This window comes from Papio anubis, chromosome 1 (assembly GCF_008728515.1).
Source record: "Papio anubis isolate 15944 chromosome 1, Panubis1.0, whole genome shotgun sequence".
NCBI classification, from domain to species: domain Eukaryota; kingdom Metazoa; phylum Chordata; class Mammalia; order Primates; family Cercopithecidae; genus Papio; species Papio anubis.
Window position 1 is genome coordinate 159,902,723 of NC_044976.1, and position 24,624 is coordinate 159,927,346.

At 43.3% G+C, this 24,624-nt stretch overlaps 1 protein-coding gene across 6 annotated transcripts in view; it reads right to left on the reverse strand.

The window, feature by feature from the left end:
- Positions 1-245: 245 nt before the first annotated feature.
- The window catches only part of IPO9 (importin 9), a 58,455-nt gene continuing 34,076 nt past the window's right edge, over positions 246-24,624 (reverse strand). For 5 of the 6 annotated variants that reach the window (XM_021928663.2, XM_031657128.1, XM_031657135.1 and 2 more), the window contains 11 exons: positions 22,270-22,429; positions 17,024-17,250; positions 15,165-15,313; positions 14,258-14,386; positions 13,116-13,391; positions 12,662-12,828; positions 11,033-11,166; positions 9,621-9,743; positions 9,055-9,159; positions 8,784-8,860; positions 246-8,058 (listed from right to left, as the gene is read on the reverse strand). In XM_021928663.2, the coding sequence (XP_021784355.2) occupies positions 7,948-8,058; positions 8,784-8,860; positions 9,055-9,159; positions 9,621-9,743; positions 11,033-11,166; positions 12,662-12,828; positions 13,116-13,391; positions 14,258-14,386; positions 15,165-15,313; positions 17,024-17,250; positions 22,270-22,429 (1,658 nt within the window). In that variant the 3' untranslated portion in view covers positions 246-7,947. The remainder of the gene's footprint in view (positions 8,059-8,783; positions 8,861-9,054; positions 9,160-9,620; positions 9,744-11,032; positions 11,167-12,661; positions 12,829-13,115; positions 13,392-14,257; positions 14,387-15,164; positions 15,314-17,023; positions 17,251-22,269; positions 22,430-24,624) is intronic. The other variant, XM_031657117.1, reaches the window with a different exon arrangement.

Consider the following 24,624-nt stretch of genomic DNA (forward strand, 5'->3'; position numbering starts at 1 on the left):
TTGGCTTCCTCTTTTGGAAATGGACTACTGTTCGGTTCAACCCATTAGAATCACCAAGTTAGAACTGGCGGAGACACTCTGATCCATTGTGTCTCTCTCCCTGTTCAAGGGAAAAAGAACTTACTCAAGGTCACACAACAGGGCACTGGCACTAGTTTCTGTGCTCTTGCTGTGAACCTCCCTGTGGCAGGGATGAGTCAAGGGAGCTTACGAGGGATATTAGTTATGAATCTGCAATCACAAAATCAGGTGTGGAAGAAATACATTTATTTTCTTTTAACCAAAATAGATGAGAATGAGTCTCTATCCTGCTACCTGGTTTGTTATTATGGTTTGTTCCCCTCTTCAGAATCACAAAAAGGTCCTGGGGTCTCACACAGTACAAAACATTGAGGTGAGCCCTCTAAGTCTTGGTCTGCACAGGTTCTGCTCATACATGCTCTTAAGCTTGCAATTTCAGAAGTGTTGGTCTGTGTACTGCAGGCACAAGAGACCTTCCCAGGGAGCTTTGGTGACCAGGGCCCAGCATCCCTGGGGACTCCATGCAGCCTTTTCCCTAGGAAGTTCTATCATCTCCAGGTGCTCTGCCACAATCAGGGCAGGATCCTCACCACTCATAGGCCCCATGGACTTTTTTGTCCCCTACTTATCTTTTGGAAAACTACCCGCCCTTTTACTCTCCCCTTCTTCCTCCGGGACCCTGGCCTAATCGCAGTTCACTAGAGCTTTCACTATAGGGTCCAGAAGCAGGGCTATTCTCATGCAGTCCTGCTGTCCACCCTACAAAAGCAACTAAGGCAAGGAAATGCAAAGAATTAAAGTATGTTCTTGGACAAAGTTGGGTGTGTGGGGGGGTAGTGGGAAATCTAGTGAAAGCAAATTAATACACCGATAGTTTATAATGTCACACAGCTAACCACAGAAAAACTGCTTAGTAGGTAGAAGGCAAGAGCTGGGCCTACCACCTGTTTCTATCCTGCTCCTCAGGCAGGGCTGCAGTGCTACAATTCATTCCTCAGAGCTGTCCTCCCAAAGGCTCACCAAGACCCTAATTTAGCAGCAGCATGTGTGAAATTGAACTGAGTCACAGTGTAATCCAGTGAGTCAGGGAGAATAAGCCAAACATAGCTCCCAGCTACGGGCAGGGGATAGGATGGGACATCTTCCACCACTAGAGGTGCTTTAATGAAGTCATCCTTAATTCTTAACTACAATCCTGTGAGGCAGGTATTAGTTCCCTATTTTACAGATGAGAGAACCAAGGCTTGGAGGAAATGTCACTTGACGCAGCTATGTAATCATGCGAAGTCAGAACAACTCAAGCCTGGGAGGGACTTCCAGGCCTCCTAGTCAGGCCAGTAGTTCCTCATTGTTTTTCTTCCTATAGCACATTTGCTTCCACATCATGTATTCTACACAGGTTTAAAAACCCTAGTATAATTTTCAATTTTAAGAAGCCAGCAGTAATGCCAACCTTTTCCCACTTACTCAAAAAAGTAAAAAATTGGAATATAAGGGTCATTAGATGGCTAATGTTGACCTGCACCATCCATTAGAGAAACTTAAATTCACAAAAATTGGATTTTGTTTTTTTTTGAGATGGAGTCTCGCTCTGTCGCCCAGGCTGGAGTGCAATGGCATGATCTTGGCTCACTGCAACCTCCCGCTCCTGGGTTCAAGCAATTCTCCTGCTTCAGCCTCCTGAGTAACTGGGATCACAGGCATGCGAAACCATGCCCAGCTAATTTTTGTATTTTTAGTAGAGATGGGGTTTTACCATGCTGGCTGGGCTGGTCTCGAACACCTGACCTCGTATCTGCCCGCCTCGGCCTCCCAAAGTGCTGGGATTACAGGTGTGAGCCACTGTGCCCAGCCTACAAAAATTGGAATTTTATTACAATTACTTTTGGGTGCTTTGAGACTGGAATCTTGGTAAAGTATGGTTAATACCTGGTCTAAATCCCCGTGAGAATGGGGAATTTTCCTGTGACCGCTAAGTAAAGGTCCAGCCTCTGATTGAGCACTTGGATTGATGAGGAGGAACTCACTGCAACATTTTAAGACAATTCATTCCATAGCTCTCACTTTGGGAAAATCCTTGTCAGTCTCTAAGTCCTACTGACTTTACCTTGTCAACATCTCTAATCCAGCTCTTCCACCCTGTCCCCTCTAGTTACTACCTTAGTCCAGGCTCTGGGTTTTCCCACTTGGACTGTTGTAGCTGCTGCCAGACTGCATTCCTTTCTCCCATCTCCCACTCCTCCGATCCAGGTTCCAAGTCACCCTTCTAGTCACATTTGGATCAACACTGCAACACTTTTCTAAGACACAAAGCCTGATCATGTCACTTCTCTGTTTAGTACTCTTGGGTAGTCTCCCATTCTCTAGAGGAAGCAGGTCTTGCAGGACCCTTCACAATCTGGCCCCGACTTGTCCTTCCGGCTTTATTTCTGGCCAGGGCTTCCGTGAACTTATGCGTAAATATCAGTACTTTTAATGTGCTTATAAGTTCTGAAAATGAAATTGTTTCATGACGGCCTTTTCTTACTCTTTCTCTGCAATGTCTTACCCCACTCTCATCTGCCTGGCAGATGCACAGGAAAGGCAAAACAAATAGGCACCAAGTACAAGCTGCTTGGACTATAATCACCCACTTGCAGTGTGACCTTTGATAGGTTAACAGTATCTGTCTGCTTCAGTTCATCAATCTGTAAAACTGGGTGAGCAGAGTTAACTACTTTGTAAGGTTAGTAGGTGGTCTAAGTGAGGTAAAATATTTAGCATACCCACTGGCATTTAAATACTCCAGAAGCAGGTATTGTTAGCTCCTTTCAAGTGTTCAAGCCTTCTCCATACAACTTACCCGATTAGTCAATTCCTTTTTTGGGCAGTGGGAACTAAACCCAGTATACTTATTTCTCTCACAGCACTCCCCACATTTATTATACTACAGATGCTTTTCAGCTTATAACGGGGCTATATCCCAGTAAACCCAACAAAAGTGGAAAATACTGTTAAGTAAAAAATGCATTTAATACACCTACCCTACCTTAAACCTACTCAGATCACTTACATTAGCTTACAGTTGGGCAAACTCATCTAACACAAAGCCTAGTTTATAATAAAGTGTTGAATGTCTCATGTAATTTATTGAATTCTCTACAGAAAGTAAAAAACAGAATGGTTGTATGGATACTTGAAGTACTGTTTCTACTGAATGTGCATAGCTTTTGCACAATCCTAAAGTTGAAAAATTAGAAGTCAAACCATCATTACGTTCGGGCCCATCTGTATTTCTGACCCCCTACTAGACTAGTTTCTTGAAGGAAAAGGCCAAAGCCCTCCAGCATTTAGCACTAGCCTTGCACGTCTAATAGAGGTTCAACATTCACTGAAATGGGGTTGGGGGGAAGAGTAGCCAGAAATTGGCCTTTTATTTCATACTTATTGATCATGGGTCAGCCTGGCTGGGGTGCAAAAGTTTATAGGATGTATTTCACTGGACCATCCTTGAACTTCCCAAAGCCATGTCCTGTTTCTTCTCGTCTTCTCTAAGCTAAGCATTCTTAGCTCCTTCAAGCTTCTTTTCCTTGACACGATTTGTCTTCTACATCTTAGCTTTTATCTGGCAGAGTGGTCATCTGTCAGGGAGCCTCCGGTTGAGCACCAGAAGGGAACATAGCAATGAGGATCACTGATAGGCACAGTTAAGACTGAAAGCACCTTCCACACTACCCTAGACAACCTAATTTTATTATCTCATCCTAGGACCACACTGGAGTTTTCTGGACACATTAACAGTTCCTGGCATAATAAACTTCTTTTATTTTAAATTTTAAGACAAGGTCTTGTCACATTGCCCAGGCTGGTCTCAAACTCTTGGGCTCAAGTGATCTGCCCACCTCAGCCTCCTGAAGTGCTGGGATTACAGGGGTGTGGCACCACATCTGGCCTTCCTGGCATAATAAACTTTTTTTTTTTTTTTTTTTTTTCGAGACAGAGTCTTGCTCTGTCACCCAGGCTGGAATGCAATGGTGTGATCTTGGCTCACTGCAACCTCTGCCTCCCAGGTTCAAGTGATTCTCCTGCCTCAGCCTCCCGAGTAGCTGAGATTACAGGTGTGTGCCACCATGCCCAGCTAATTTTTGTATTTTTAGTAGAGGCGGGGTTTCACCACATTGGCCAGGCTGGTCTCGAACTCCTGATCTCAGGTGGTTTACCCACCTAGGCCTCCCAAAATGCTGGGATTACAGGTGTGAGCCACTGCACCCGGCCATTAAACTCTTAGCAGCATGCAGTACTGTTAGTGAGAGCACAGTACTCTATAGTCTTCAACTCTTTCCACAGATATTATCAATCTGCATTTATTGAAATGTTACATTTAGATTCTGCTCACTTTTATAGGTTGTAATGGTATTTGTTTGGATCCTAAATTTGGATTCTAAATTGTCATCCTTCCTAAGGGTTTCTTATTATCTAAAAATTTGATCAGCATTCCTAATTTACTAGTACTATCTCTTGTGTAAATGGCTTCAAATTCTTTTGTGGAATGGGTAAGGCATAAAAAAAGTCATCTGTCACTAATATCAAAGAAGGGGCCAAGGACACAGCCCTGGGGGTACGTATCAGGTCAACCCACAATGGGTGAATTTCTAGTTTGTTAGTTGGTGGTTACCAACTTCTCTATCTCCCTAATGCTTTGACTTTACTATGTCCAGATTATTTTACCTACTTAACAAAGTTAAAGAAGACTATAAGGTCAGTTTAGCATCATTCTCTCTGAAGTCCATAATGAACGTCTATTAAACTCTCATCACTCTTATTTAGGTGCTTTTGGGTCATTTGTTGTAGGTTCATTCTTCCCAAATCAATGTCACTTATACGACTGTAACTTGTGTTATCAGCTTCCTTCCTGGGGTTTTAACTTTTCAGTCTTACAGCGTTCCCTCCTTTCAGTTCACTCCAATAAAAGCTCAACAAACTCCTGGGAACCCCTTGGTGCCCCAGCTGCTGTTTACCAGAGTCAGGAGACTAAAATGTCTCAGAGCAGCTAAGTGCTCTTTTTTATTTTTACCTCATTTGTCTTACCTTGAACTTTTTATTCCTTGTAACCACTTAGCCCTGCCCTTTTCAGACTGAAGCTAGTTCTCTTTGGCCAAAGACAGGAGACAAAATATGGTCTAGAGTTTCTGTCAACACGTACTGGCCTCCAACAGATCTTTTTTCTTCCTGCTGACACTGGACATAGTCTCTCCAAACTTTTTCTCATCAACAGAATGGGAATATCCACCCTGTGAACCTGTTATAAAGGTTAAATTAGATAATGTACATGAAAATGCACTGGAAACACAGTTAAGTACCTGCACACCGAGGGGTCCAAGACCTTCTACTCTCAACCACAGCCAAGTATCTGTTAGCCAGGGGTAGCCCTTAAGTGATACTAGGGCCCCTTCCTCAGGACTCACGTTCTCCTGAGGCAGGATGCCTAGTCCTCCCCCAAATCAGCATGAGAGCAGAAAGGACCCTTGCCAAAGGGCTTAGGACCACTTTTGGCACTAGACATAGAACGTTTTCCTAATCAGTAGACCCAGAGGGTCCCCCATCATTCTCAGTCTGTGTGGGAGCCTTAAGCCTTCCCAAGCTCAGCAGTTCAATGCTACTGGCATGAGACCACTCTTTTGCACCAAAATCAGAGGCCGACTTGGCCTTATGCCTTTAGCACCAAATCCAACTGGCACTGCCTTGAGATAAACTATGGAGTCTGCAAGGCTGAGGGTGGTTTTCTGAGCACCACTTGGTCAGACCTGCCATCATTTCCCCAATGCCATGTGGAGAAGCAGCAGGGGCACAAGCAGTTAGCTTCAGAACCTGGCTGGCATGGGACAATTGTGAACATGCCCGCAGGCTTTTCAAAGATAGTAAAAACTTTCAACTCTTATTTCTTCCAATCTGTCATGGAGGTTGAACACTGGGGACACCTAGTGGCATGAAGACATTACTAGCTACGATATCCTTGGGGCCATCCCCTTGAGTGGAGATTCAGATTCACTTTATAGTCTTCCTTTTTTTTTTTCCTAAGACAGAGTTTCGCTCCTCTTGTTGCCCAGGCTGAAGTGCAATGGTGCGATCTTGGCTTACTGCAACCTCTGCCTCCCAGGTTCAAGCAATTCTCCTGTCTCAGCCTCCCAAGTAGCTGGAATTACAGGCGCATGCCACCACGCCTGGCTAATTTTTGTATTTTTAGTAGAGACAGGGCTTCATCGTGTTGGTCAGGCTGGTCTTGAACTCCTGACCTCTGGTGATCCGCCCGCTTCGGCCTCCGAAAGTGCTGGGATTAGAGGTGTGACACACTGCACCCAGCCTATATTCTATTTCTTGTGAGAATATCAATCTAAAGAAATATTCTGTGGCTATTAAAAATGGGGCACCAGATGTGGGTACTATCAAAAAAAGGGGAACACAGGCTTCATCTTTCTCCCCATGATTTGTGTGTGTGCGTGTGTGTGTGTGATGGAGTCTCGCCCTGGAATGCAATGGCGTGATATCGGTTCACTGCAACCTTTGCCTCCCAGGTGCAAGTGATTCTCCTGCCTCAGCATCCCAAGTTAACTGGGATTACAGGCATGCACCACCATGCCCAGCTAATTTTTGTCTTTTTAGTAGAGATGGGCATTTCATTGTGTTGGCCAGGCTAGCCTCAAACTCCTGACCGCAAGTGATCTGCCCACTTCAGCCTCCCAAAGTGCTGGGATTATAGGCATTAGCCACTGTGCCCAGCCTCTCTCCAGGATTTTCTAATCCTCATTTGCTCTTTGAACCCCAAACAGACTAAACTTCCCAATTAAGGAATCTCCCTTAAAAATATTTGATTAAACAATGCCAGTTCTCTAAGAATCATTTCAGGCTAGGTTTGCCAAAACACACTAGAATGTTTAGATAGGCTCCACCTAATCCTTTCCCCCACTACTTTTACTTACCTTCTAAAGGGAATAGAAGGCAAACAGGTGCTGAGACACCTTATATCATGCAACTAAATTCATTTGTAAAGATTACTTTACTGTCCTAGAAAAATACATGTTGCAAATTTGAGGGCTACAACTTAACCACTTTAGAGGCTTCCTGAGGGAGAGGGGATAACCTCTGAATATCAGACTCTGTGGTAATGTGTGGGAGAGGCATATTAAATATAGTTGGGTCAGGTGCATTTTTAAAAAATTCCCTTTTTTCCCTTTTTTTTTTTTTTTTTTCTAAAAAAGGAAGATCAAATTGCCATCTGTCTGGCTTATTTTGTGTGTGCATGTATATATAGGAACAGCTTGAAGGGAAGGGTTATGTCATGCAATGAGGCAAAAACAAGACGACCTCCTCTGACAGAGGAGCCTTAGTGTTGTAGAAGGGAAGCAAGGCTGAGGTCACTGGAAAGGCTTAGAATGAAGCTGCTCCTGCCTGTTCCTCCTGAGAACCCAGAGCAGCAGTGGTCCAGGGCACAAAGCATAATGATCTCTCACGAGGATTCCTATCTGAAAAAATCAGAAGTCCTATGAAAACAAATAGGTCTGTTTCAGAATATAAATGGTAGTGACTTCCTGTGCTCCTGAGGCGGGGCAAAATAATCCATAAACACATAATCCTTCTGGGCAATAATGTTTCTGGACTGGCCAGCAGAGGGCTCTAGGAACAGAGGTGGGGGTAGAGTCAGGGAGAAAAAAGGTTCTAGAGATGGGATGTCTTCAGGGGAACTTTGAGAAATGTCCTTTGTTCCAGCATTCCTAAGTGACGGCACTGGTGAGCCTGGTCTGAGTTGTCATCAGTGTCACTGCCGAGGCCAAGGGCCAAGGGTCAAGATGCCACTTTAGGTTGAGAAGAAAGTGCATCTCAAGGCCAGTGAGGGCTGCAAAATGGTTTGCGGCTGGGCCAGAAGGAGCAAATGGAGAAAGGCTCCCCTTTTTAGATGCCGATGGTCTGTAGAACTCGCCTCTCGTTATCATTAAGGTGGCCTGAAAACATTATGTAGCAGGGCTGCTGAGCAAACTGGCAGAGGAAATCTGTGAGATACGCCTGGAGGAAAAGAGCAAGAGTGGCATTAGTGAGATGTTGCAAGTCACCCATTTGCAGTGAAGCAAGAACCACAATCAAATGGCACAGGGAATGCTGGTTTTTAGACAAATGCCAGCTCCCTGAGGGATGGTCTTTCATGTTCTTGGATCTAGTTTAGATAATCCACAGGGAAACAACATTTTTCCAAGGCTCTATCACCCCAAGGACCTTCACGACATAGACTCTAGAAGATGAATTACAACACATCAAGTGCAAAGTTCCAGCCCACCCAAAACACTGGACCACTCAACAAGACAAGAACTCTTTCCCGTGAGGCTCCCATGTTAAATTATAAATGGATTTTTTTTTTGGGGAAAAAAAAAAAAAGACAGGGTCTTGCTCTGTCGCCCAGGCTCAAGTGCCGTGGTATGATCACAGTTCACTGCAGCCTTGACCTCTTGGCCTCAAGCGATCCTCCCACTTCAGCCTCCCGAGTAGCTGGGACCACACGCATGTGCCACTATGCCCAGATAATTTTTAAATTATTTGTAGAGACAGGGTCTCCTCTCCGTTGCCCAGACGGTCTTGAACTCCTGGGCTTAAGCAATCCTCCTGCCTTGACCTCCCAAAGTGTTGGGATTACAGGCATGAGCCACCATGCCTGGCCATAAATGGATTTGAGCCCATATTCCTGTTTCCATGGCCTGGGACATTGCCATTTGCAAGACATCTCTGGACACCCTCACCTGCAGATCAATCTGATAGAGAGGATCCTTCAGGGCATCAGGGTCATCTTCCTCATCATCCTCGTAGTAATCCTCCTCTGTTAGACACAGCCAACATAGGGCGGGTCAGGACAAAGACCCATATACTACCACATGACGGAGGCGGAAGGTGCAAAAGCCCAAGGAATGTCCCTGTGGGCCCACCTCTCCCCTTTCTTGGGTACCCCATTCTTGGGATCAGTGTGGAAAGAAAAGATATTTACCATGGCTGTCCTCTTATCAAACAGCTTACCATATTTACTTGTAGCAAGAATGTCAGATAAAAGTTGGCCAGCTAAACCATCCTCCTCTTCCTCCTCTTCCTCCTCCTGGTCCTCCCACATATCATTGGAGTCATCTACTTGGAGATGAAAAGTAGCTAGAGCTAGAGCACATTCATGCATTTCCCCTCCCCAAATCCAAACAGACCAGAAGGGCCCCAAAGGCTTCTGCAATGTGGCTTGTAGTACCCAGTGAAAGAGAACCAGAAATGGCCAAACCCTTCTGGTAAATCTGAAATAAAGAACCTGGAGATATAAAGGTTGAGAGGCTCTTAAGAAGAATCAAACCAAAGAAGGGCTATGTTAGCTTGCCTCCTGGCTGCCTCCCACCCCAGCCTTCATATGGCAGACTGGAGAAGCAGCTCTTTACATGCCTAGTGCCCAGCACGGTGCCAGCCACAGAGCAGCCATTCCATTAACCATTAACTTGTTTTTTTTTTTTTTCAATTAGTGACTCAACAAACCAAGTTGCTAATTTGACAATTTGTAACTTGATCTGCCAGGCTAAAAGTCTCCTTGGAGTAAGGGCCTGGTGCACCTTGACTCCACTCTGCAGGAGTGGCCTGGCGAGCGGCATTAGCCTCCATGACGTTGGAGAGCTCGTTGATGATCAGCTTTAGGATCTTGACCAGCAAAGGAATGTTTGTCCAGCGTTCTGGGTCTGGGAAGGAAGAAAAAGGCTTCAAGTCAGAGTGTCACTGGGCTTACTTCTGGAAGTAGCCCTCTCCCCTCCTCAGTGCCGCTCACCAGAGTTCACCATCCCTCAGACTTTCACTGTCCCTGACTATATCTAGTCTCCAAAGAGTGATTTAAAGTTTAATAACTTTATTCTGTTTGGTATTGTAACAGTTCAGAAGGTGGGAGAGATGAGAGTTCAGGGATTAAAGGAGATAGAGTCTCGTTAGTAATAAAGCTCTGAAACCAAGGAACTGTATAGAGCCAGTACTCCAGTCCCAGTGACTTACAAATTGAGAGACAGCAGAGGTAATTATAAATCTACATTAAAGATAGCAGCTCTATACTCCCTACCTGCAAATCCTTGGCGTTACAGGCCAAAGTCAACTCAATAACAAAGACACACTAACCATCTGTGCCCAAGCCTCAGAATGAAGCTGGAAACTGGGATGCTTGGTACCTGAGACTATTTTTGTCCTTTTTTTTTTTTTTCCCTCCAGACAGAGTTTCACTCTTGTTGCCCAGGCTGGAGTGCAATGGCGTGATCTTGGCTCACTGCAACCTTTGCCTACCGGGTTCAAGCTATTCTCCTGCCTCAGCCTCCCAAGTAGCTGGGATTACAGGCATGCGCCACTATGCCTGGCTAACTTTATATTTTTAGTAGAGATGGGGTTTCTCTATGTTGGTCAGGCTGGTCTCGAACTCCTGGCCTCAGGCGATCCGGCAGCCTCGGCCTCCCAAAGTGCTGGGATTACAGGTGTGAACCATCGCACTCACTTTTTTTTTTTTTGAGATGGAGTCTTGTTTTGTTGTCTAGGCTGGAGTGCAGTGGCACGATCTTGGCTCACCACAACCTCTGCCTCCCAGGTTCAAGCGATTCTCTTGCCTCAGCCTCCCAAGTAGCTGGGATTACAGGCGCCCACCACCACATCTGGCTAATTTTTGTACTTTTAGTAGAGACAGGATTTCACTATGTTGGTCAGGCTGGTCTCAAACTCCTGCCTTCAAGTGATCCATCCGCCCTGGCCTCCCACCAACTGCTGGAATTACAGGCGTGAGCCACCACGCCCAGCTTATTTTTGTCCATTTTTGACAACAGGAAGAAACCATATGTTCTGATCCCTTTTATCTAAGTTTCCTGTTGCTTCTTTATCAAACCCATCACCAACAATTATGTTTTAAAAATATACACCACAATGCATTCCTTCCCTCCACCCAGGTATCCTTAGCCCCTTATTATAGGGAGAGGATTGGAGGAATTGCAGCATCACCCACTTTTGGCTGACTTAGAGCGGGTGCGGATGCCCTCATCCATGCTGTAGATCTCCTCTCCCTTCACACGGATATCCTGTAGCCGTTTGTCATCTGCATTGATGCCATGCTGGAGCAGCTTACAGAGTGCCACAGAGCTGGCAAGGAAGATCCAAAAAAAGGTCAATCAGTTACCTATCTAGAGTTCATGCCAAGGAGATAAGCAATCATGTCCTAAGGCCCTCTATTTGACAGTGAAAATTCTGTTAACAACTAATCAGGAGAGCTAAGAGAGTTCAGCTGAAAATGAGATTTTAGAGTTCATGAGATGGTCTAATGAGATCTGTTCTTCTTCTTCTTCTTCTTTTTTTTTTTTTTTTTTGTGATAGGGTCTCATTTTGTCACCCAGGCTGAGTGCAGTGGCGTGATCATGGTTCACTGCAAAGCCTTGACCTCCCTGGATTCAGGTGATCCTCCCACCTCAGCCTCCTGAGTAGCTGGGACTCCCGAGTGGGTAGGCACGTGCCACCATGCCTGGCTAATATTTTTGGTAGAGATAGGTTTCACCACGTTGCCCAGGTGGGTCTCAAGCAATTTGCCCACCTCAGTCTTCCAAAGTGCTGGGATTACAGGTAACCTGTTCTTCTTGAACAAAGCTAGGGTGGGCAAGCATCACGATGGCTATCCATACTGTAACGTGCAACGAAGTGATAAGAATCAGTGGTATAAAAGTCCAGGATAGAAAGTTAGGAAGCCAGGGTTAGAGGCTTGGGTTTTTTATTTTGAGACAGTTTTGCTCTTGTGGTCCAGGCTAGAATGCATCTGCCTGTCGCCCAGGCGTGATCTGCCTCCTGGGTTCAAGCGATTCTCCTGCCTTAGCCTCCCGAGTAGCTGGGATTATAGGCACCCACAACCACATCTAGCTATTTTTTGTATTTGTAGTAGAGAGAGGGTTTCACCATGTTGGCCAGGCTGGTCTTGAACTCCTGACCTCCAGTGATCTGCTTGCCTCAGCCTCCAAAAGTGCTGGGATTATAGGTGTGAGCCAGTGCGCCTGGCCAAGGCTTGGGCTTATAAAGGAAAATAAGCCACTAGCAGCACTTAGCTGTGTGAAGTCTGCGGTAGAAAAGGGATCTCTAGCAAGCAGAGATCAGAAATATATAGTCTACCTGTGTTGACTGTCTTTTGGGGATTTCAAGATGGCAGCTATTCACATATGTGCCTTAGCAATAAAGAAAGACAAGGAAAAGGGAATACCAAGAGCCATCTGAAATGTCAAACAAAAATCAATGGAGCAAATCAGGGAAAAAAAGAAATATAGGTCAGGAGCAGAGGCTCACACCTGTAATCCCAGCATTTTGGGAGGCCGAGGTGGGTGGATCACTTGAGGTCAGGAGTTCAAGACCAGCCTGGCCAACATGGTGAAACCCTGTCTCTACTAAAAATACACACACACACACACACACACACACACAGAATTAGCTGGGTGTGGTGGAAGTTGCAGTGAGCCAAGATTGTGCCACTGCACTCCAGTCTGGGGGACAGAGTGAGACTCTGTTTCAAAAAAAAAAAAAAAAAAAAAAAAAACAAAAGAAAGAAATTTAAGTGGTGAAGTGGTGGCAGAATGCCCAGAAAAGAAAGATGGGATTCTACCTGACTTTGCCTTCATACTGTCCATAGAACAGATGCTGTCGGCTTGTCCACTCAGCCATCACAAACTCTAGAGCAGGTTTGCCAGTAGGTCCTGGGAGGCTACACAGGAACTCCAAAAGAGGTTCTAGCTGAGTGTGCACCAGATGAGCAAACACCATGATCAGGGACTAGGAGAAAATAAGGACATTTGCTTCAGGGAAATCAATTTCAGAGACATAAGAGATGAGAGGGAACTGGCCAGTCAGATAAGAGACAGAGTCTACACTGAGGGTATTAGTCACAGGACAAGAAAACATGGAGATTTCCTTGTCCATGTTTCTTAGGCCAGACAGATCCCATTTTACTTAACTGTCCTACAAGGGTAGTAACAGGGTAAAATAACTCAGGACCAAAATACTAATTTTCACTTCTATCAGCCAGGGAGTAGGAAGCCCACTCCCTACTATTCTCTTACCTGCATGACACTGAGCGTCTCTGCCTGCTGCATCTTACTGAGGATGGCACGAAGAATCTGGTCTAGATTCTCCCCCAGCTCCCGCCCTGCCTTGGAGATGAGGGTGGAAACAAGGCGGCCCACAAAGGCCGCAGTGAACTCTGAGGTGCGGGGGTCCAGGAGCTGGCTCACCACTTGCATCACATACCACAGTCCATTGTGGCCCTGCTCATCATGCCACTGGGCTACTTGTTCCAGGGTCACTGACACATAGGCCCGCAAGCACTCTCCGCCATTCTGGGGAGACAGGGGTGGCAAGCAAGATTAGTAACCGAGGGACAGATGCCAGGAGGCCCTCAGTCTGTATAAACAAATGTTCTCAGAGGCCTATGCCTCATAAAAGCGGTGAGTCTATAGTATTCGTGGTGGGCTCATACCACTGGAATCAGGAATTTACTGTTACAAACACAGACATGCATTTCATAATTCCCCCTTTACCTAATGAGCTATCTCAAAAATGTGTATTATTATTATTTTTTAATCACAAGGGACAATGGCCAAGCAAAATGAATTTTAATCATAAAGGTCTACCTCTGGTACTAAAAAAATATGCTTACAATCTTGCAATAATTGGGGATACTATAGGACCTCATACAGGTCTTACACAAACCACTAGTTGCCTAGGGATTTCTAAGCTGATCAATATTCACTGGCAAGTTCCTATAACCTTTATAACCAATGATGGTAGTACACACCTGAAAAGGTAACCAATTCACCCAGGAAACAAAAGGAGAAAAAATATTTAGGCATCTCTCCCCTCTCTAGAGGCCCATCACTCTGCTGATTTTATTAATAGAGGAAATATGCAGAAAGACTTTCTTATGGCCCCAAGTCTAGATGTCTGTAATCTCTTTCATAGTAGCAATACCCAATACAGATGGGCAGGGTGCTTGGTATCTGTATTTTTAAAAACTGTAACATGCTCCAAAGCACCAGAAACGCTTGGCTTTTGCAGCCTGAACCCTTCCTGAATCTGCTAAGTAAATATGGAGTTGAGGAATTCCGTATTTCAAAAGCATAAAACCATGTCAGATTTCTCAGTGTAGTAAAGGCCCATGACTGGGGAGCTATCTTCCCCCTTCTAGTTTCCATGTCTCAGATACCTGCATGGTGGCATTGTCATCTGTGTGAAGGGTACACTGTGCCACAGCAGGGAAAGCTTGGCAGATGAGAAGCTGGGAAAGGGGAGGCTTTGTATTTCGTACTACTGTTGTCAGGATATCAATGGCTGTCTGAAAGAGAGAAGAAAAAAGAGTCAGAATTGCCTCTGGGGTTGGGGGTGCCCAACAACTAAGATCCTTACTGGATGGGTATCACATAGCAACCCAGAGAAAGCTTATTAATGAAAGGCAAGTTTCCAAAATAAAAGGAATAATTAAATGGGTAGTGCTCTCAGCCTCCTCATAATAGCTTACTAATTGATTAGTCCTAGGGGTGGGCACTAGTACATGGTAGTGGATTGGATAACCAGGTGACATACTTAGTGGCGCTGTGTAATGGTGGCACTCTGTTCAATTCACTGAGGGTACCTCTGAAACAAGAAGAGCCATTTTCTTTCTTTTATTCTTTTTTGAGGCAGAGTCTCGCTCTGTCACCCAGGCTGGAGTGCAATGGTGTGATCTCTGCTCACTGCAACTTCTGCCTCTTGGGTTCAAGGGATTCTCCTGCCTCAGTCTCCCAAGTAGCTGGGACTGCAGGCGCCTGCCACCATGCCCGGCTAATTTTTGTATTTTTAGGAGAGATAGGGTTTCACCATACTGGCCAGGCTGGTCTCAAACTCCTGACCTTGTGATCTACCTGCCTTGGCCTCCCAAAGTGTTGGGATTATAGGCGTGAGCCACCACGCCAAGCCAAGTCATTTTCTTAAAGCTTCAGAGAATCACCCACTGTCATTGTGGGCAAAAGAGCTCAGCAAAATCACCCCATGAATCTCTAATGCTATTAGGTTCTTGTCAGCTACATGCATCTGTGGGTGGCACTTGTATATCTCACACACACACAGCCACTTACCGCACAGAGCCCTGCAGGGATCTTGTCTGCTGGGGCCTGCATTATGCTGACCAGAGTGGGAATCAACCTCATTTGCATTGGGCCCTGACAGGCTTCAATCTGGGACAGCTCCTTGAAGATGTCCTGAGCCAGTGAGGCGACGACGGGATCTGAAGTGGATAAGGCAACACGGAATCCCCCTACCTGATGGTCTGCATCTGCTTCTCGCTTAATGATGCCTGTTGTTTGCCCTAACCTAACAACTTCTGCATTGATTACTTATCACACATCCGGGACCTAGTGGGGCCACATGAATAACCTGAAAGAACAGGAGTGATCCTAAATCTCCAAGAGGTACACTTTGTATGGCTTCATTAAAGTAGGGACTAGTCTTTAACAGCTACTCCTAAAACAAAATGTAGTTTTTCTAAAGAAAAATCTTTTTAAAGTCTTTATTCTTGTGAAACCTAGATTATAAAACCATATGCTTAAAAAAAAAAAAAAAAAAAAAAAAAAGCCCAACTGATACTTTAAGAAGAAAGTTGCAAAAATTGCCAAAACACTGACTTTGATGCATGAGAGAAATCATACATATCTCCTATGAGGTAGCCATGGTAGCCATGAACAATTCTCAAAGCTACTTCTGGGGCAAAAGGCAAAACTCCTAAAAAGCAGAGCCTTAGGAAGAAAGGAAACTTTAGCTCAATCTTCTTTATCTATAAAACAAAACATCCTCCTCTATTTAGTATGGAAAAATATAGGCAATGTATATTAAAGTATATCTTAAAAGATCACTGCAGCATTGTTTGTAATAGAAAAAAATTGGGAATACCCTAGATGTCCATTAGCAGAATGGGTAAATTATGATATACCCATTTTATGGAATACTATGTAATGGCTGAAAGAATGAGATATATCCAAGAACACAATGTGGAAAGCTCCTCAGTACACATTTTTCAGTGAAAAAGCATATCTAATAACATGTTCAGTATATCACATTATATAAACAATCCTTATCCTATACATCTTTCTGAGCTTCAATATTGGAGCTCTCTCTTTAAAAAAAAAAAAAAAAATCCTTAATATTTTACTAGTAATAAGGTATTAATAAATACATTCACTATAGGAAAAAAAAACCTTAAACTGCAGAAAAGTAATAAAGAAAACACCTGTAATTCCACCACCCAGAGATAAACACTCTTAAAATTTTGATGTATTTTTTTCTTTTTTTTTTTAACATACTTATCTATACATATATCCTTTCCTAAAAGAAAAATCAAAACTTGGGATCATATTCTATGGATTTTTGGGGAAAAGTATCTTTTCATTTATTACAGTGTAAGCTCTTTCCCATGGTTTTAAATATTCCTTTTAAGCTTGATTTTTAATGGCTGAACAGTATTTCATTTTATGGATATAATTAACTAATGTCTTTTTATAATTTCCAAATTTTTACTACTGTAAAAAATATCTAGTGAATACCTTTGTTCATAAACTTTTACATGTATCTTTCTTTAGTATCTCCTTTTCTAAATTATAGTCCTAGCCCTTTTCTTTTAGGAGGCTTTTCATTTGCCAAATTTCCTATTCTATCATCAAAGTTCTGAATTATGTCTCTTGCTTATAAGCCCTTTATTTATTATCTTTTTCCCTAAGTCCCTACTAGAGAGTGTTACAGAAATAGGTACTCTATTTTTTAATGCTGCTACATTTACAGCACAATTCTATTTTTTGCTAATCCAAAGCCAGATTCTTTGCTTATGATGTTAAAACCATAGCATCATAGGTAAGACCAAACCTAGGGAATCTTTCATTTAAATTCCCCAGCCACCACCTTTTCTTTGGTGCCCCTCATAACACAGTTCTCCCTGGTGGCATACCATTACTGTACTTTAGGAAAATGGCGATGGTGAAGGGGCAGATTTTGCTTTCCATGCTTGCTGTGAATTCGGGGTCTACTGTACAAACGATGCACAGAGTCTCCATCACCAGGTTGAGGACCTCTGAGCTGAACTGGGCTGCTAGGTGAATTAAGCCATCCAGGATACTGGGGAGGAAGGGCTGGAGCACATGGGTACTCTCTGATACTTTCAGTTGGTCACAATAACTAGAGAGAGACAGATAAGCAAGAATTATTTAAAAAATTCAATTCCTGGTTTTCCCAATTAATCTCACATATTATAGCATTTATATGTGTAGCTTTACAAAGCAAATTCTAAAGTTAGGTAAGTTTCTACTTCTTTCTGGATGTATTATATAAACATTAGCACCACCATTTCTATGTTCTCTATTTATTTGACTTTTGCTATTTTCTTTAAAAACTTCTGCTTTTTTTCTTGAAGTTTTTTTTCTGCATCCTGAAACAAGCTTAATCTACATAAACATTTTTTTTTTTTTTCTTGAGACGGAGTCTCGCTCTGTCACCCAGGCTGGAGTGCAGTGGTTGTATCTTGGCTCACTGCAAGCTCTGCCTCCCGGGTTCACGCCATTCTCCTGCCTCCTCAGCCTCCCGAGTAGCTGGGACTACAGGCGCCCGCCACCTCGCCTGGCTAGTTTTTTTGTATTTTTGTAGTAGAGACGGGGTTTCACTGTTTTAGCCAGGATGGTTTCAATCTCCTGACCTCATGATCCACCCACCTCGGCCTCCCAAAGTGCTGGGATTACAGGTTTCAGCCACCATGCCCGGCCTTATATAAACATTTTATTTATACTTTCGAAATCAGCCTATTAGCTGTAGGATTTAAAGTTCCCTTATAGTTTTACTGTATTAGCCTCTTTTCAATCAACAAATATTTACTGAATGTTGCTTACCATGTCCAAAATGATACAATTGTTAAAAATACATTGTCTAGGACCAGGCACTGTAGCTCACGTCTGTAATCCCAGCACTTTGAGGGGCCAAGGCAGGCAGATCACCTGAGGTCAGGGGTTCAAGAGCAGCCTGCCCAACATGACAAAACATCTCAACTAAAAATGCAAAAAAATTAGCTAGCCGTGGCGTTGCGCACCTGTAATCTCAGATACCTGTAATCTCAGAGAGGCTGAGCCATGAGAATCACTTGAACCTGGGAGGCAGAGGTTGCAGTGAGGCGAGATCATGCCACTGCACTCCAGCCTGGGTGACAAGAGCGAGACTGTCTCAAACAAAAACAAAAACAAAACCACAACAACAAAAATTATCTAAATCTTTACTTTTGTTTATCTTTAGAATGGCAATAAGTTACAAGGCAATAAAACATTGTTTCTCTATGTTAAAAGAACCTAATATAGAAACAAGGCACTTAGCAGTACTCAATAAGTGGTTCTTCTTTCTTTCTTTCTTTTTTGAGATGGAATCTCACTCTGTTCCCCAGGCTGGAATGTAGTGGCATGATCTCGGCTAACTGCAACCTCCGCCTCCCAGGTTCAAGCAACTCTCCTGCCTCAGCCTCCCGAGTAGCTGGGAATACTGGGAATACAGGCACCCGCCACCACGCCCAGCTAATTTTTGCATTTTTCGTAGAGATTGGGTTTCACTATGTTGGCCACGGTGGTCTTGAACTCCTGACCTCAGGTGATCCGCCTGCCTTGGCCTCCCAAAGTGCTGAGATTACAGGCGTGAGCACTGTACCCAGCCAATAAATGTTCTTTTTCTTAACTTAAATGTTTTATTTTAAATGTCTTATAACCGCATTATTTGTGTTGGCTTTCCAAGGTCCACAATGACCAGTGAAACTGTGGGCTTTAATCTCAGATCTGTCCACAGACTTTTTGATTTTTGGTTCATAATGTTTGATTCCAATACTACCCTGCTCTGACCAAACTTCTAAAGAGCTGATGTGGAACCTGGCTTTGGTCAGTTCTCAACTCCTTAGACTAGCTTTTGGATCCATCCCTCGACCAGCATTTATCTGTCCTCTCCCTCCCTCCATTTCCCACTTCTATTCTAAGGGTTTATAGTTACTTTGCCCCTCTAATGAACTTGAAACTGTACAGTATGGTAAAACATAGAGTTTGCATCATCTGTCTACATCATACTGGATCTTGTATGCCATGCTAAAAGAGGTTGAACTTTATTTTGGAAGTTGGTGTTTCTTTAACTTGTGTTACTCCTAACACCTAATCTTCTCTTTACCCTAAAGTCTCCAGGGGAAACTGATGTCCCAGGAAAATATTATATATTTATCCGTGGCTTCCTATACTGCCTGATATAATACGACTTTCTTCTGAAGTACCTCTATCTCAAGTTTGAAGAGAATAACTGGGAGCCACGAATGATTTTTTTTTTTTTTTTTGAGATGGAGTCTCGCTCTGCTGCCAGGCTGGAGTGCAGTGCCATGATCTCGGCTCACTGCAACCTCCACCTCCTGGGTTCAAGTGATTCTCCTGCCTCAGCCTCCTGAATAGCTGGGACTACAGGCATGCACCACCACACCCAGCTAATTTTTTTTTTGTATTTTCAGTAGAGATGGCGTTTCACCATGTTGGCCATGATGGTTTTGATCTCCTGACCTTGTGATCCGCCCGCCTCGGCCTCCCAAAGTGCTGGGATTATAGGCGTGAGCCACTGCGCCTGGCCGTCATGAATGATTTTAACAGCAGGGGCAAGAAAATCAGTTTTCTATTTTAGAAAGATCAACTTGACAGCTCAAATAATATGGTCTGCAGAAGTGTGAGGCTGCAGATAGATCAATCAGGAAGCTGCTACAGTAATTCAAGGAAGAGAAATAGCACAATCAGGGTAGTAGCAAGGGAAGACGGGAAGGAAGAGATGAGAGGCCAAGGAACCAAGATCTAAAAGGCAAATATCTGAGATCTCTACCTTCATTAAAACAGGGAATACAAGATGTTTAAGTTCAAGATCTAAAGTTACAAGATTTCTATCTTTAATAAAAAGGAAAATACTGGTAGGACAGGCCTGAAGGTGATAACAAGCTCAGTAGTAAATGTGTTGATTTTCAGGTACTTGTAAGATATCTATCCTGGTATGGATAGTAAGCAATGAATACATTAGTTTGTAGCTCAGGAGAAAGTCTGACATAAATTTGAGTTAAAAAATGTGAAACAAGTATAATTATTTGTCAATCAGTATCTTGTTTCAGAGATTATTTAAGGGAGTTTGCAATGATACATAAACTATGACATGAAGGAATAAATTAAAACTGGGGCTAAGGAAAAAAAGAAAAGCAACGGTGGAATGCTTATCATTAAAAGGTTACTAGTGACATTAGAAAAGACAGCTGCAGGCCGGGCGCAGTGGCTCACGTCTGTAATCCCAGCACTTTGGAAGGTGGGGGTGGGCGGATCACCTGAGGTCGGGAGTTGAGACCAGCCTGACCAACATGGAGAAACCCCATCTCTACTAAAAATACAAAATTAGCCAGGTGTGGCGGCACATGCCTGTAATCCCAGCTGCTGGGGAGGCTGAAGCAGGAGAATTGCTTGAACCCAGGAGGCGGAGGTTGCGTTGAGCTGAGATCGTGCCATTGCACTCCAGCCTGGGCAACAAGAAATAACTGTCTCAAAAAAAAAAAAAAAAAGGAAAAAGAAAAAGAAAAAGAAAAGAAAAACAGTTCCAATAACGTGACAGGGACGTAAGCCAGTCTGCAATTGGCTGGTAAACTAAATAGGAAATGACCAAATGGAAACTCTTTATTGAAAGATAGCTAACGATCCATTCATAGGACAGGTCTTAACCGGGATCCACAGATAGGCTTCAAGGAATTCAGTGTTTGACAATGAACATAAAATTTTCTAAACATATATGAGTGTCCATTTCTCTGGTCTGAATATCCATAGCTTTTGTCATCCGTCAGAGAGACCTGTTACATCTCTCAAGAAAACCACTAAACCACTACCCATGTGGTCCAAGAGATATGAACATTAAAAATAAAAGTTTTCTTCACAGTTCTTCTGATTATAAAAGTAATATAAACTTGTTGAAACAAACAAAATGTTTTATATATATAACAGAGAATGAAAGTTCTTTGTACTCTAATCTCCCCCAGAGAGAATCAAGGTTGATAAGTATGCCTGATAGGTACTGCCGTCTACCTAAAACACTCGGGGAAGTAATGGGTTTATTTTACCCAAAGTACTTTCACATTCATACCAAACTCCTCTCACAGCTTGCAGCTGCAAACATTTCCATAAAATTACAACACAAAGTGGATAATTCTCCAATGAAATCAAGTTTCACAAAGGTCAGAAGCTATACAGGCAGTGACCACAGGTACACACTCAGAAAAACCCTTAAAATAATATTCATGACTTAGGCAGCCAGGGCTCTCTCTTCTCAGACTTTTACAATGGTCTTAGAGCTTTCTGAAATGCTATACTTAGTTTGCCTCTTAAGATAATACTTCTAATTATTTTAGAGCCAAAGTTCTGCTTCACCTAGATTGAAGCAGAAAAAGATGGGACTCTGTTTATGGTCATAACATTAAGCATTTAATTAAAACAGGCAGTTCATGAATGCTTTCTAATGACACATAACACGGCATCTCAAAAGGTACTCCTCTGCCTTAAAAGGTATGACAGGGCAGGCACATGGAAAATAAATTTTGTGTTGGTAGTTTTAGGATTCAGTTGAGATGTTTAAGTTTGAGACTAAAATATTCCTTAAAACAATGGTCCTTCTAGTCTGTGTAGGAATATAAATAAATGACTTTTGATCCATTAGTAACACTAGCCTTAAAAAAGACAGTAAAACTGGGAAAAAATAAGCAGTGTTTCTAGGCCACATTATCCCAGATTTGGTTTCTAATATAAATATAATCAACCAACAAAACGATGTGGACTCTAATCCTGCTTCTATCATTCATCAGTTGTGCAACCCTGTGCAAAACATTTTTCTCTCCAAGCCTCAGGTTCTTTAGCATTAAGAGAAAGGGAGTTGCCTAGATGATTCCAGAACTGGAGTGAATTTAAAGAGGAAGAAGAGCAGAAAGAAACAGGACATCTTCTGGACTCATAAAATCCATGTCCCTAGCATGGTTTCTTTCCCTGTCCTTCCAACATTCACCCTGAAGGAGATCATTAGCAGGTATTTCCAAGCAACATAATTCATTGGAAAACTGTGATTTGGTATATCTAACCTGAGCAACTTTCCCTTAAGATAATTATCACCCTAGGGTAGCATACTCACCCCCAGATGGCTCTCACTGCAGAAATTCGAACTGACGGGGGCTGTGTCTCGTGAAGACCACTAACTGTTGCCTGTAGGAACTGCTGGATCAGTTCAGGGGACATAGCAACAGTGAACCGACTGGCAGCCCAAAGTGCCCGGCCCAAGAGGAAAGGAGACACTGGGAGAAAGACAGAGCAATTAGGGGCTGGAAAATGAAAATTCCTATTACTTGTCCTTTCTCTTTCCCACATTCATTCCAATTTTTTTTTTTTTTTTTTGAGATGGAGTCTCACTCTGTCACCCAGGCTGGAGTGCAATGGTGCAATCTTGGCTCATTGCAACCTCTGTCCCCCCAGGTTCAAGCAATTCTCCTGCCTCAGCCTCCTGAATAGCTGGGATCACAGGCACCTGCCACCACGCCCAGCTAATTTTTTGCATTTTTAGTAGAGATGGCGTTTCGCCATGTTGGCCAGGCTGGTCTAAAACTCTGGACCTCAAGTGATCTGCCCGCCTCAGCCTCCCAAAGTGCTGGGATTACAGGCATGAGCCACCACGCCCGGCCCTCCATTCCTCAATTTTTTAGAAGTAAATGGATGCTACATAGTATGTACAACTTATTTGAGAGAAAAAGCGTAACCTTGTATGATGAAAGCAAATGTGTGACCTGTGGTACAAAATCAATTTCCCAGTTTTCCCTTGTCTCTTGCGAGCAAAGTAGATCTTGAATACTATTAGACTAAAAGGATTTTACCACCCCAGTCCTAACCCTGAGCTCTCATTATTCCTTACCTGCACTACTAGTTAATCTTTTTTTTTTTTTTGGAGGTGGAGTTTCGCTCTTGTTGCCCAGGCTGGAGTACAATAGCGCGATCTCGGCTTACTACAAACTCCACCTCCTGGGTTCAAGCGATTCTCCTGCCTCAGGCTCCCCAGTAGCTGGGATTACAGGTATGCGCCACCATGCCCAGCTAATTTTGTATTTTTAGTAGAGATGGGGTTTCTCCATGTTGGTCAGGCTGGTCTCGAATTCCCGACCTTAGGTGATCCACCTGCCTTGGCCTCCAAAAGTGCTGGGATTACAGGCCTGAGCCATGGCGCCGGGCCCACTTAATCTTCTAAATGCCATCTCCATTGTTGTTTATTCCCACTTTTGGACCACTCTTTTTTTCCTTTTTTCTTGAGACGGAGTCTCGCTTTGTCACCCAGGCTGGAGTATAGTGGCACCATCTCAGCTCACTGTAACCTCTGCCACCCAGGTTCAAGCGATTCTCCTGCCTCAGCCTCCCGAGTAGCTGGGATTACAGGTGCATGCCACCATGCCTGGCTACTTTTTGTATTTTTAGTAGAAATGGGGTTTCACCATGTTGGTCAGGCTGGTCTCGAACTCCTGACCTCAAGTGATCTACCCGCCTCGGCCTCCCAAAGTGCTGGGATTACAGGCATAAGCAACCGCGCGCGGCCTTGGACCACTCTTAAAACTTTAATTATAGCTCTGATCATGTCATTCTTCTATTTAAAATCTGTCAATGAATTCCATAGTCCACCAAATAAAGATTACCCTAGTCATCATGTTATTCAAGGCTCCCTAAGATCAGTGACTCTAGTATTACCTATGATTTCCCTTTATGGTTTCCAAACTCAAGTACACATCCCTCCTTAGCAACTTACATCTTACTCTCCCAGCTCTCTGCCTTGTTCATATTGCAAGCCAACATATTCACCTCCTTGCATTACTTATTTATTCATCTCTTAGGCTGAAGCAATTCTAACTATCTCTGTGCCACAGTAATTCTGTCTTTAGTGTTCTTACATGTTATATATATTGTTTGATAGTCTAGCCACTAATTTAAGGATCACTACCCTTGTTTACTATAAGCTGCTGAGGAGAGACTATTCTTATTCAGCTCGTCACAGGGCTTAACTTGGTTACTCACACAATAAACATCCTGTTGACAGAAAACATTGAATAGAACCTAATAAACTGTGCCAAACAATTACATAATACAGATGCTCCTCTGCTTATGATGGGGTTACTTCCTAATAAACCCATCGTAAGTTGAAAATACTGCAAGTTAAAAATGCACTTAAATTTAATACTGAACATCACAGCTTAACCGAGCCTACCTTAAACATGCTCAGGACACTTACATTAGTGTAAAGTTGGGCAAACTCATCTAACACAAAGCCTATTTTATAATAAAGTGTTGAATATCTCATATAATGTATTGAATACTGTACTGAAAGTGAAAACAGAATGGTTGTAAGGGTACTTGAAGTATGATTTCTACTAAATGTATATTGCTTTGGCATCACTGTAAAGTTGAAAAATCGTAAGTCCAATCACTGTAAGTGAGAAACTGTTTATAACTTTAT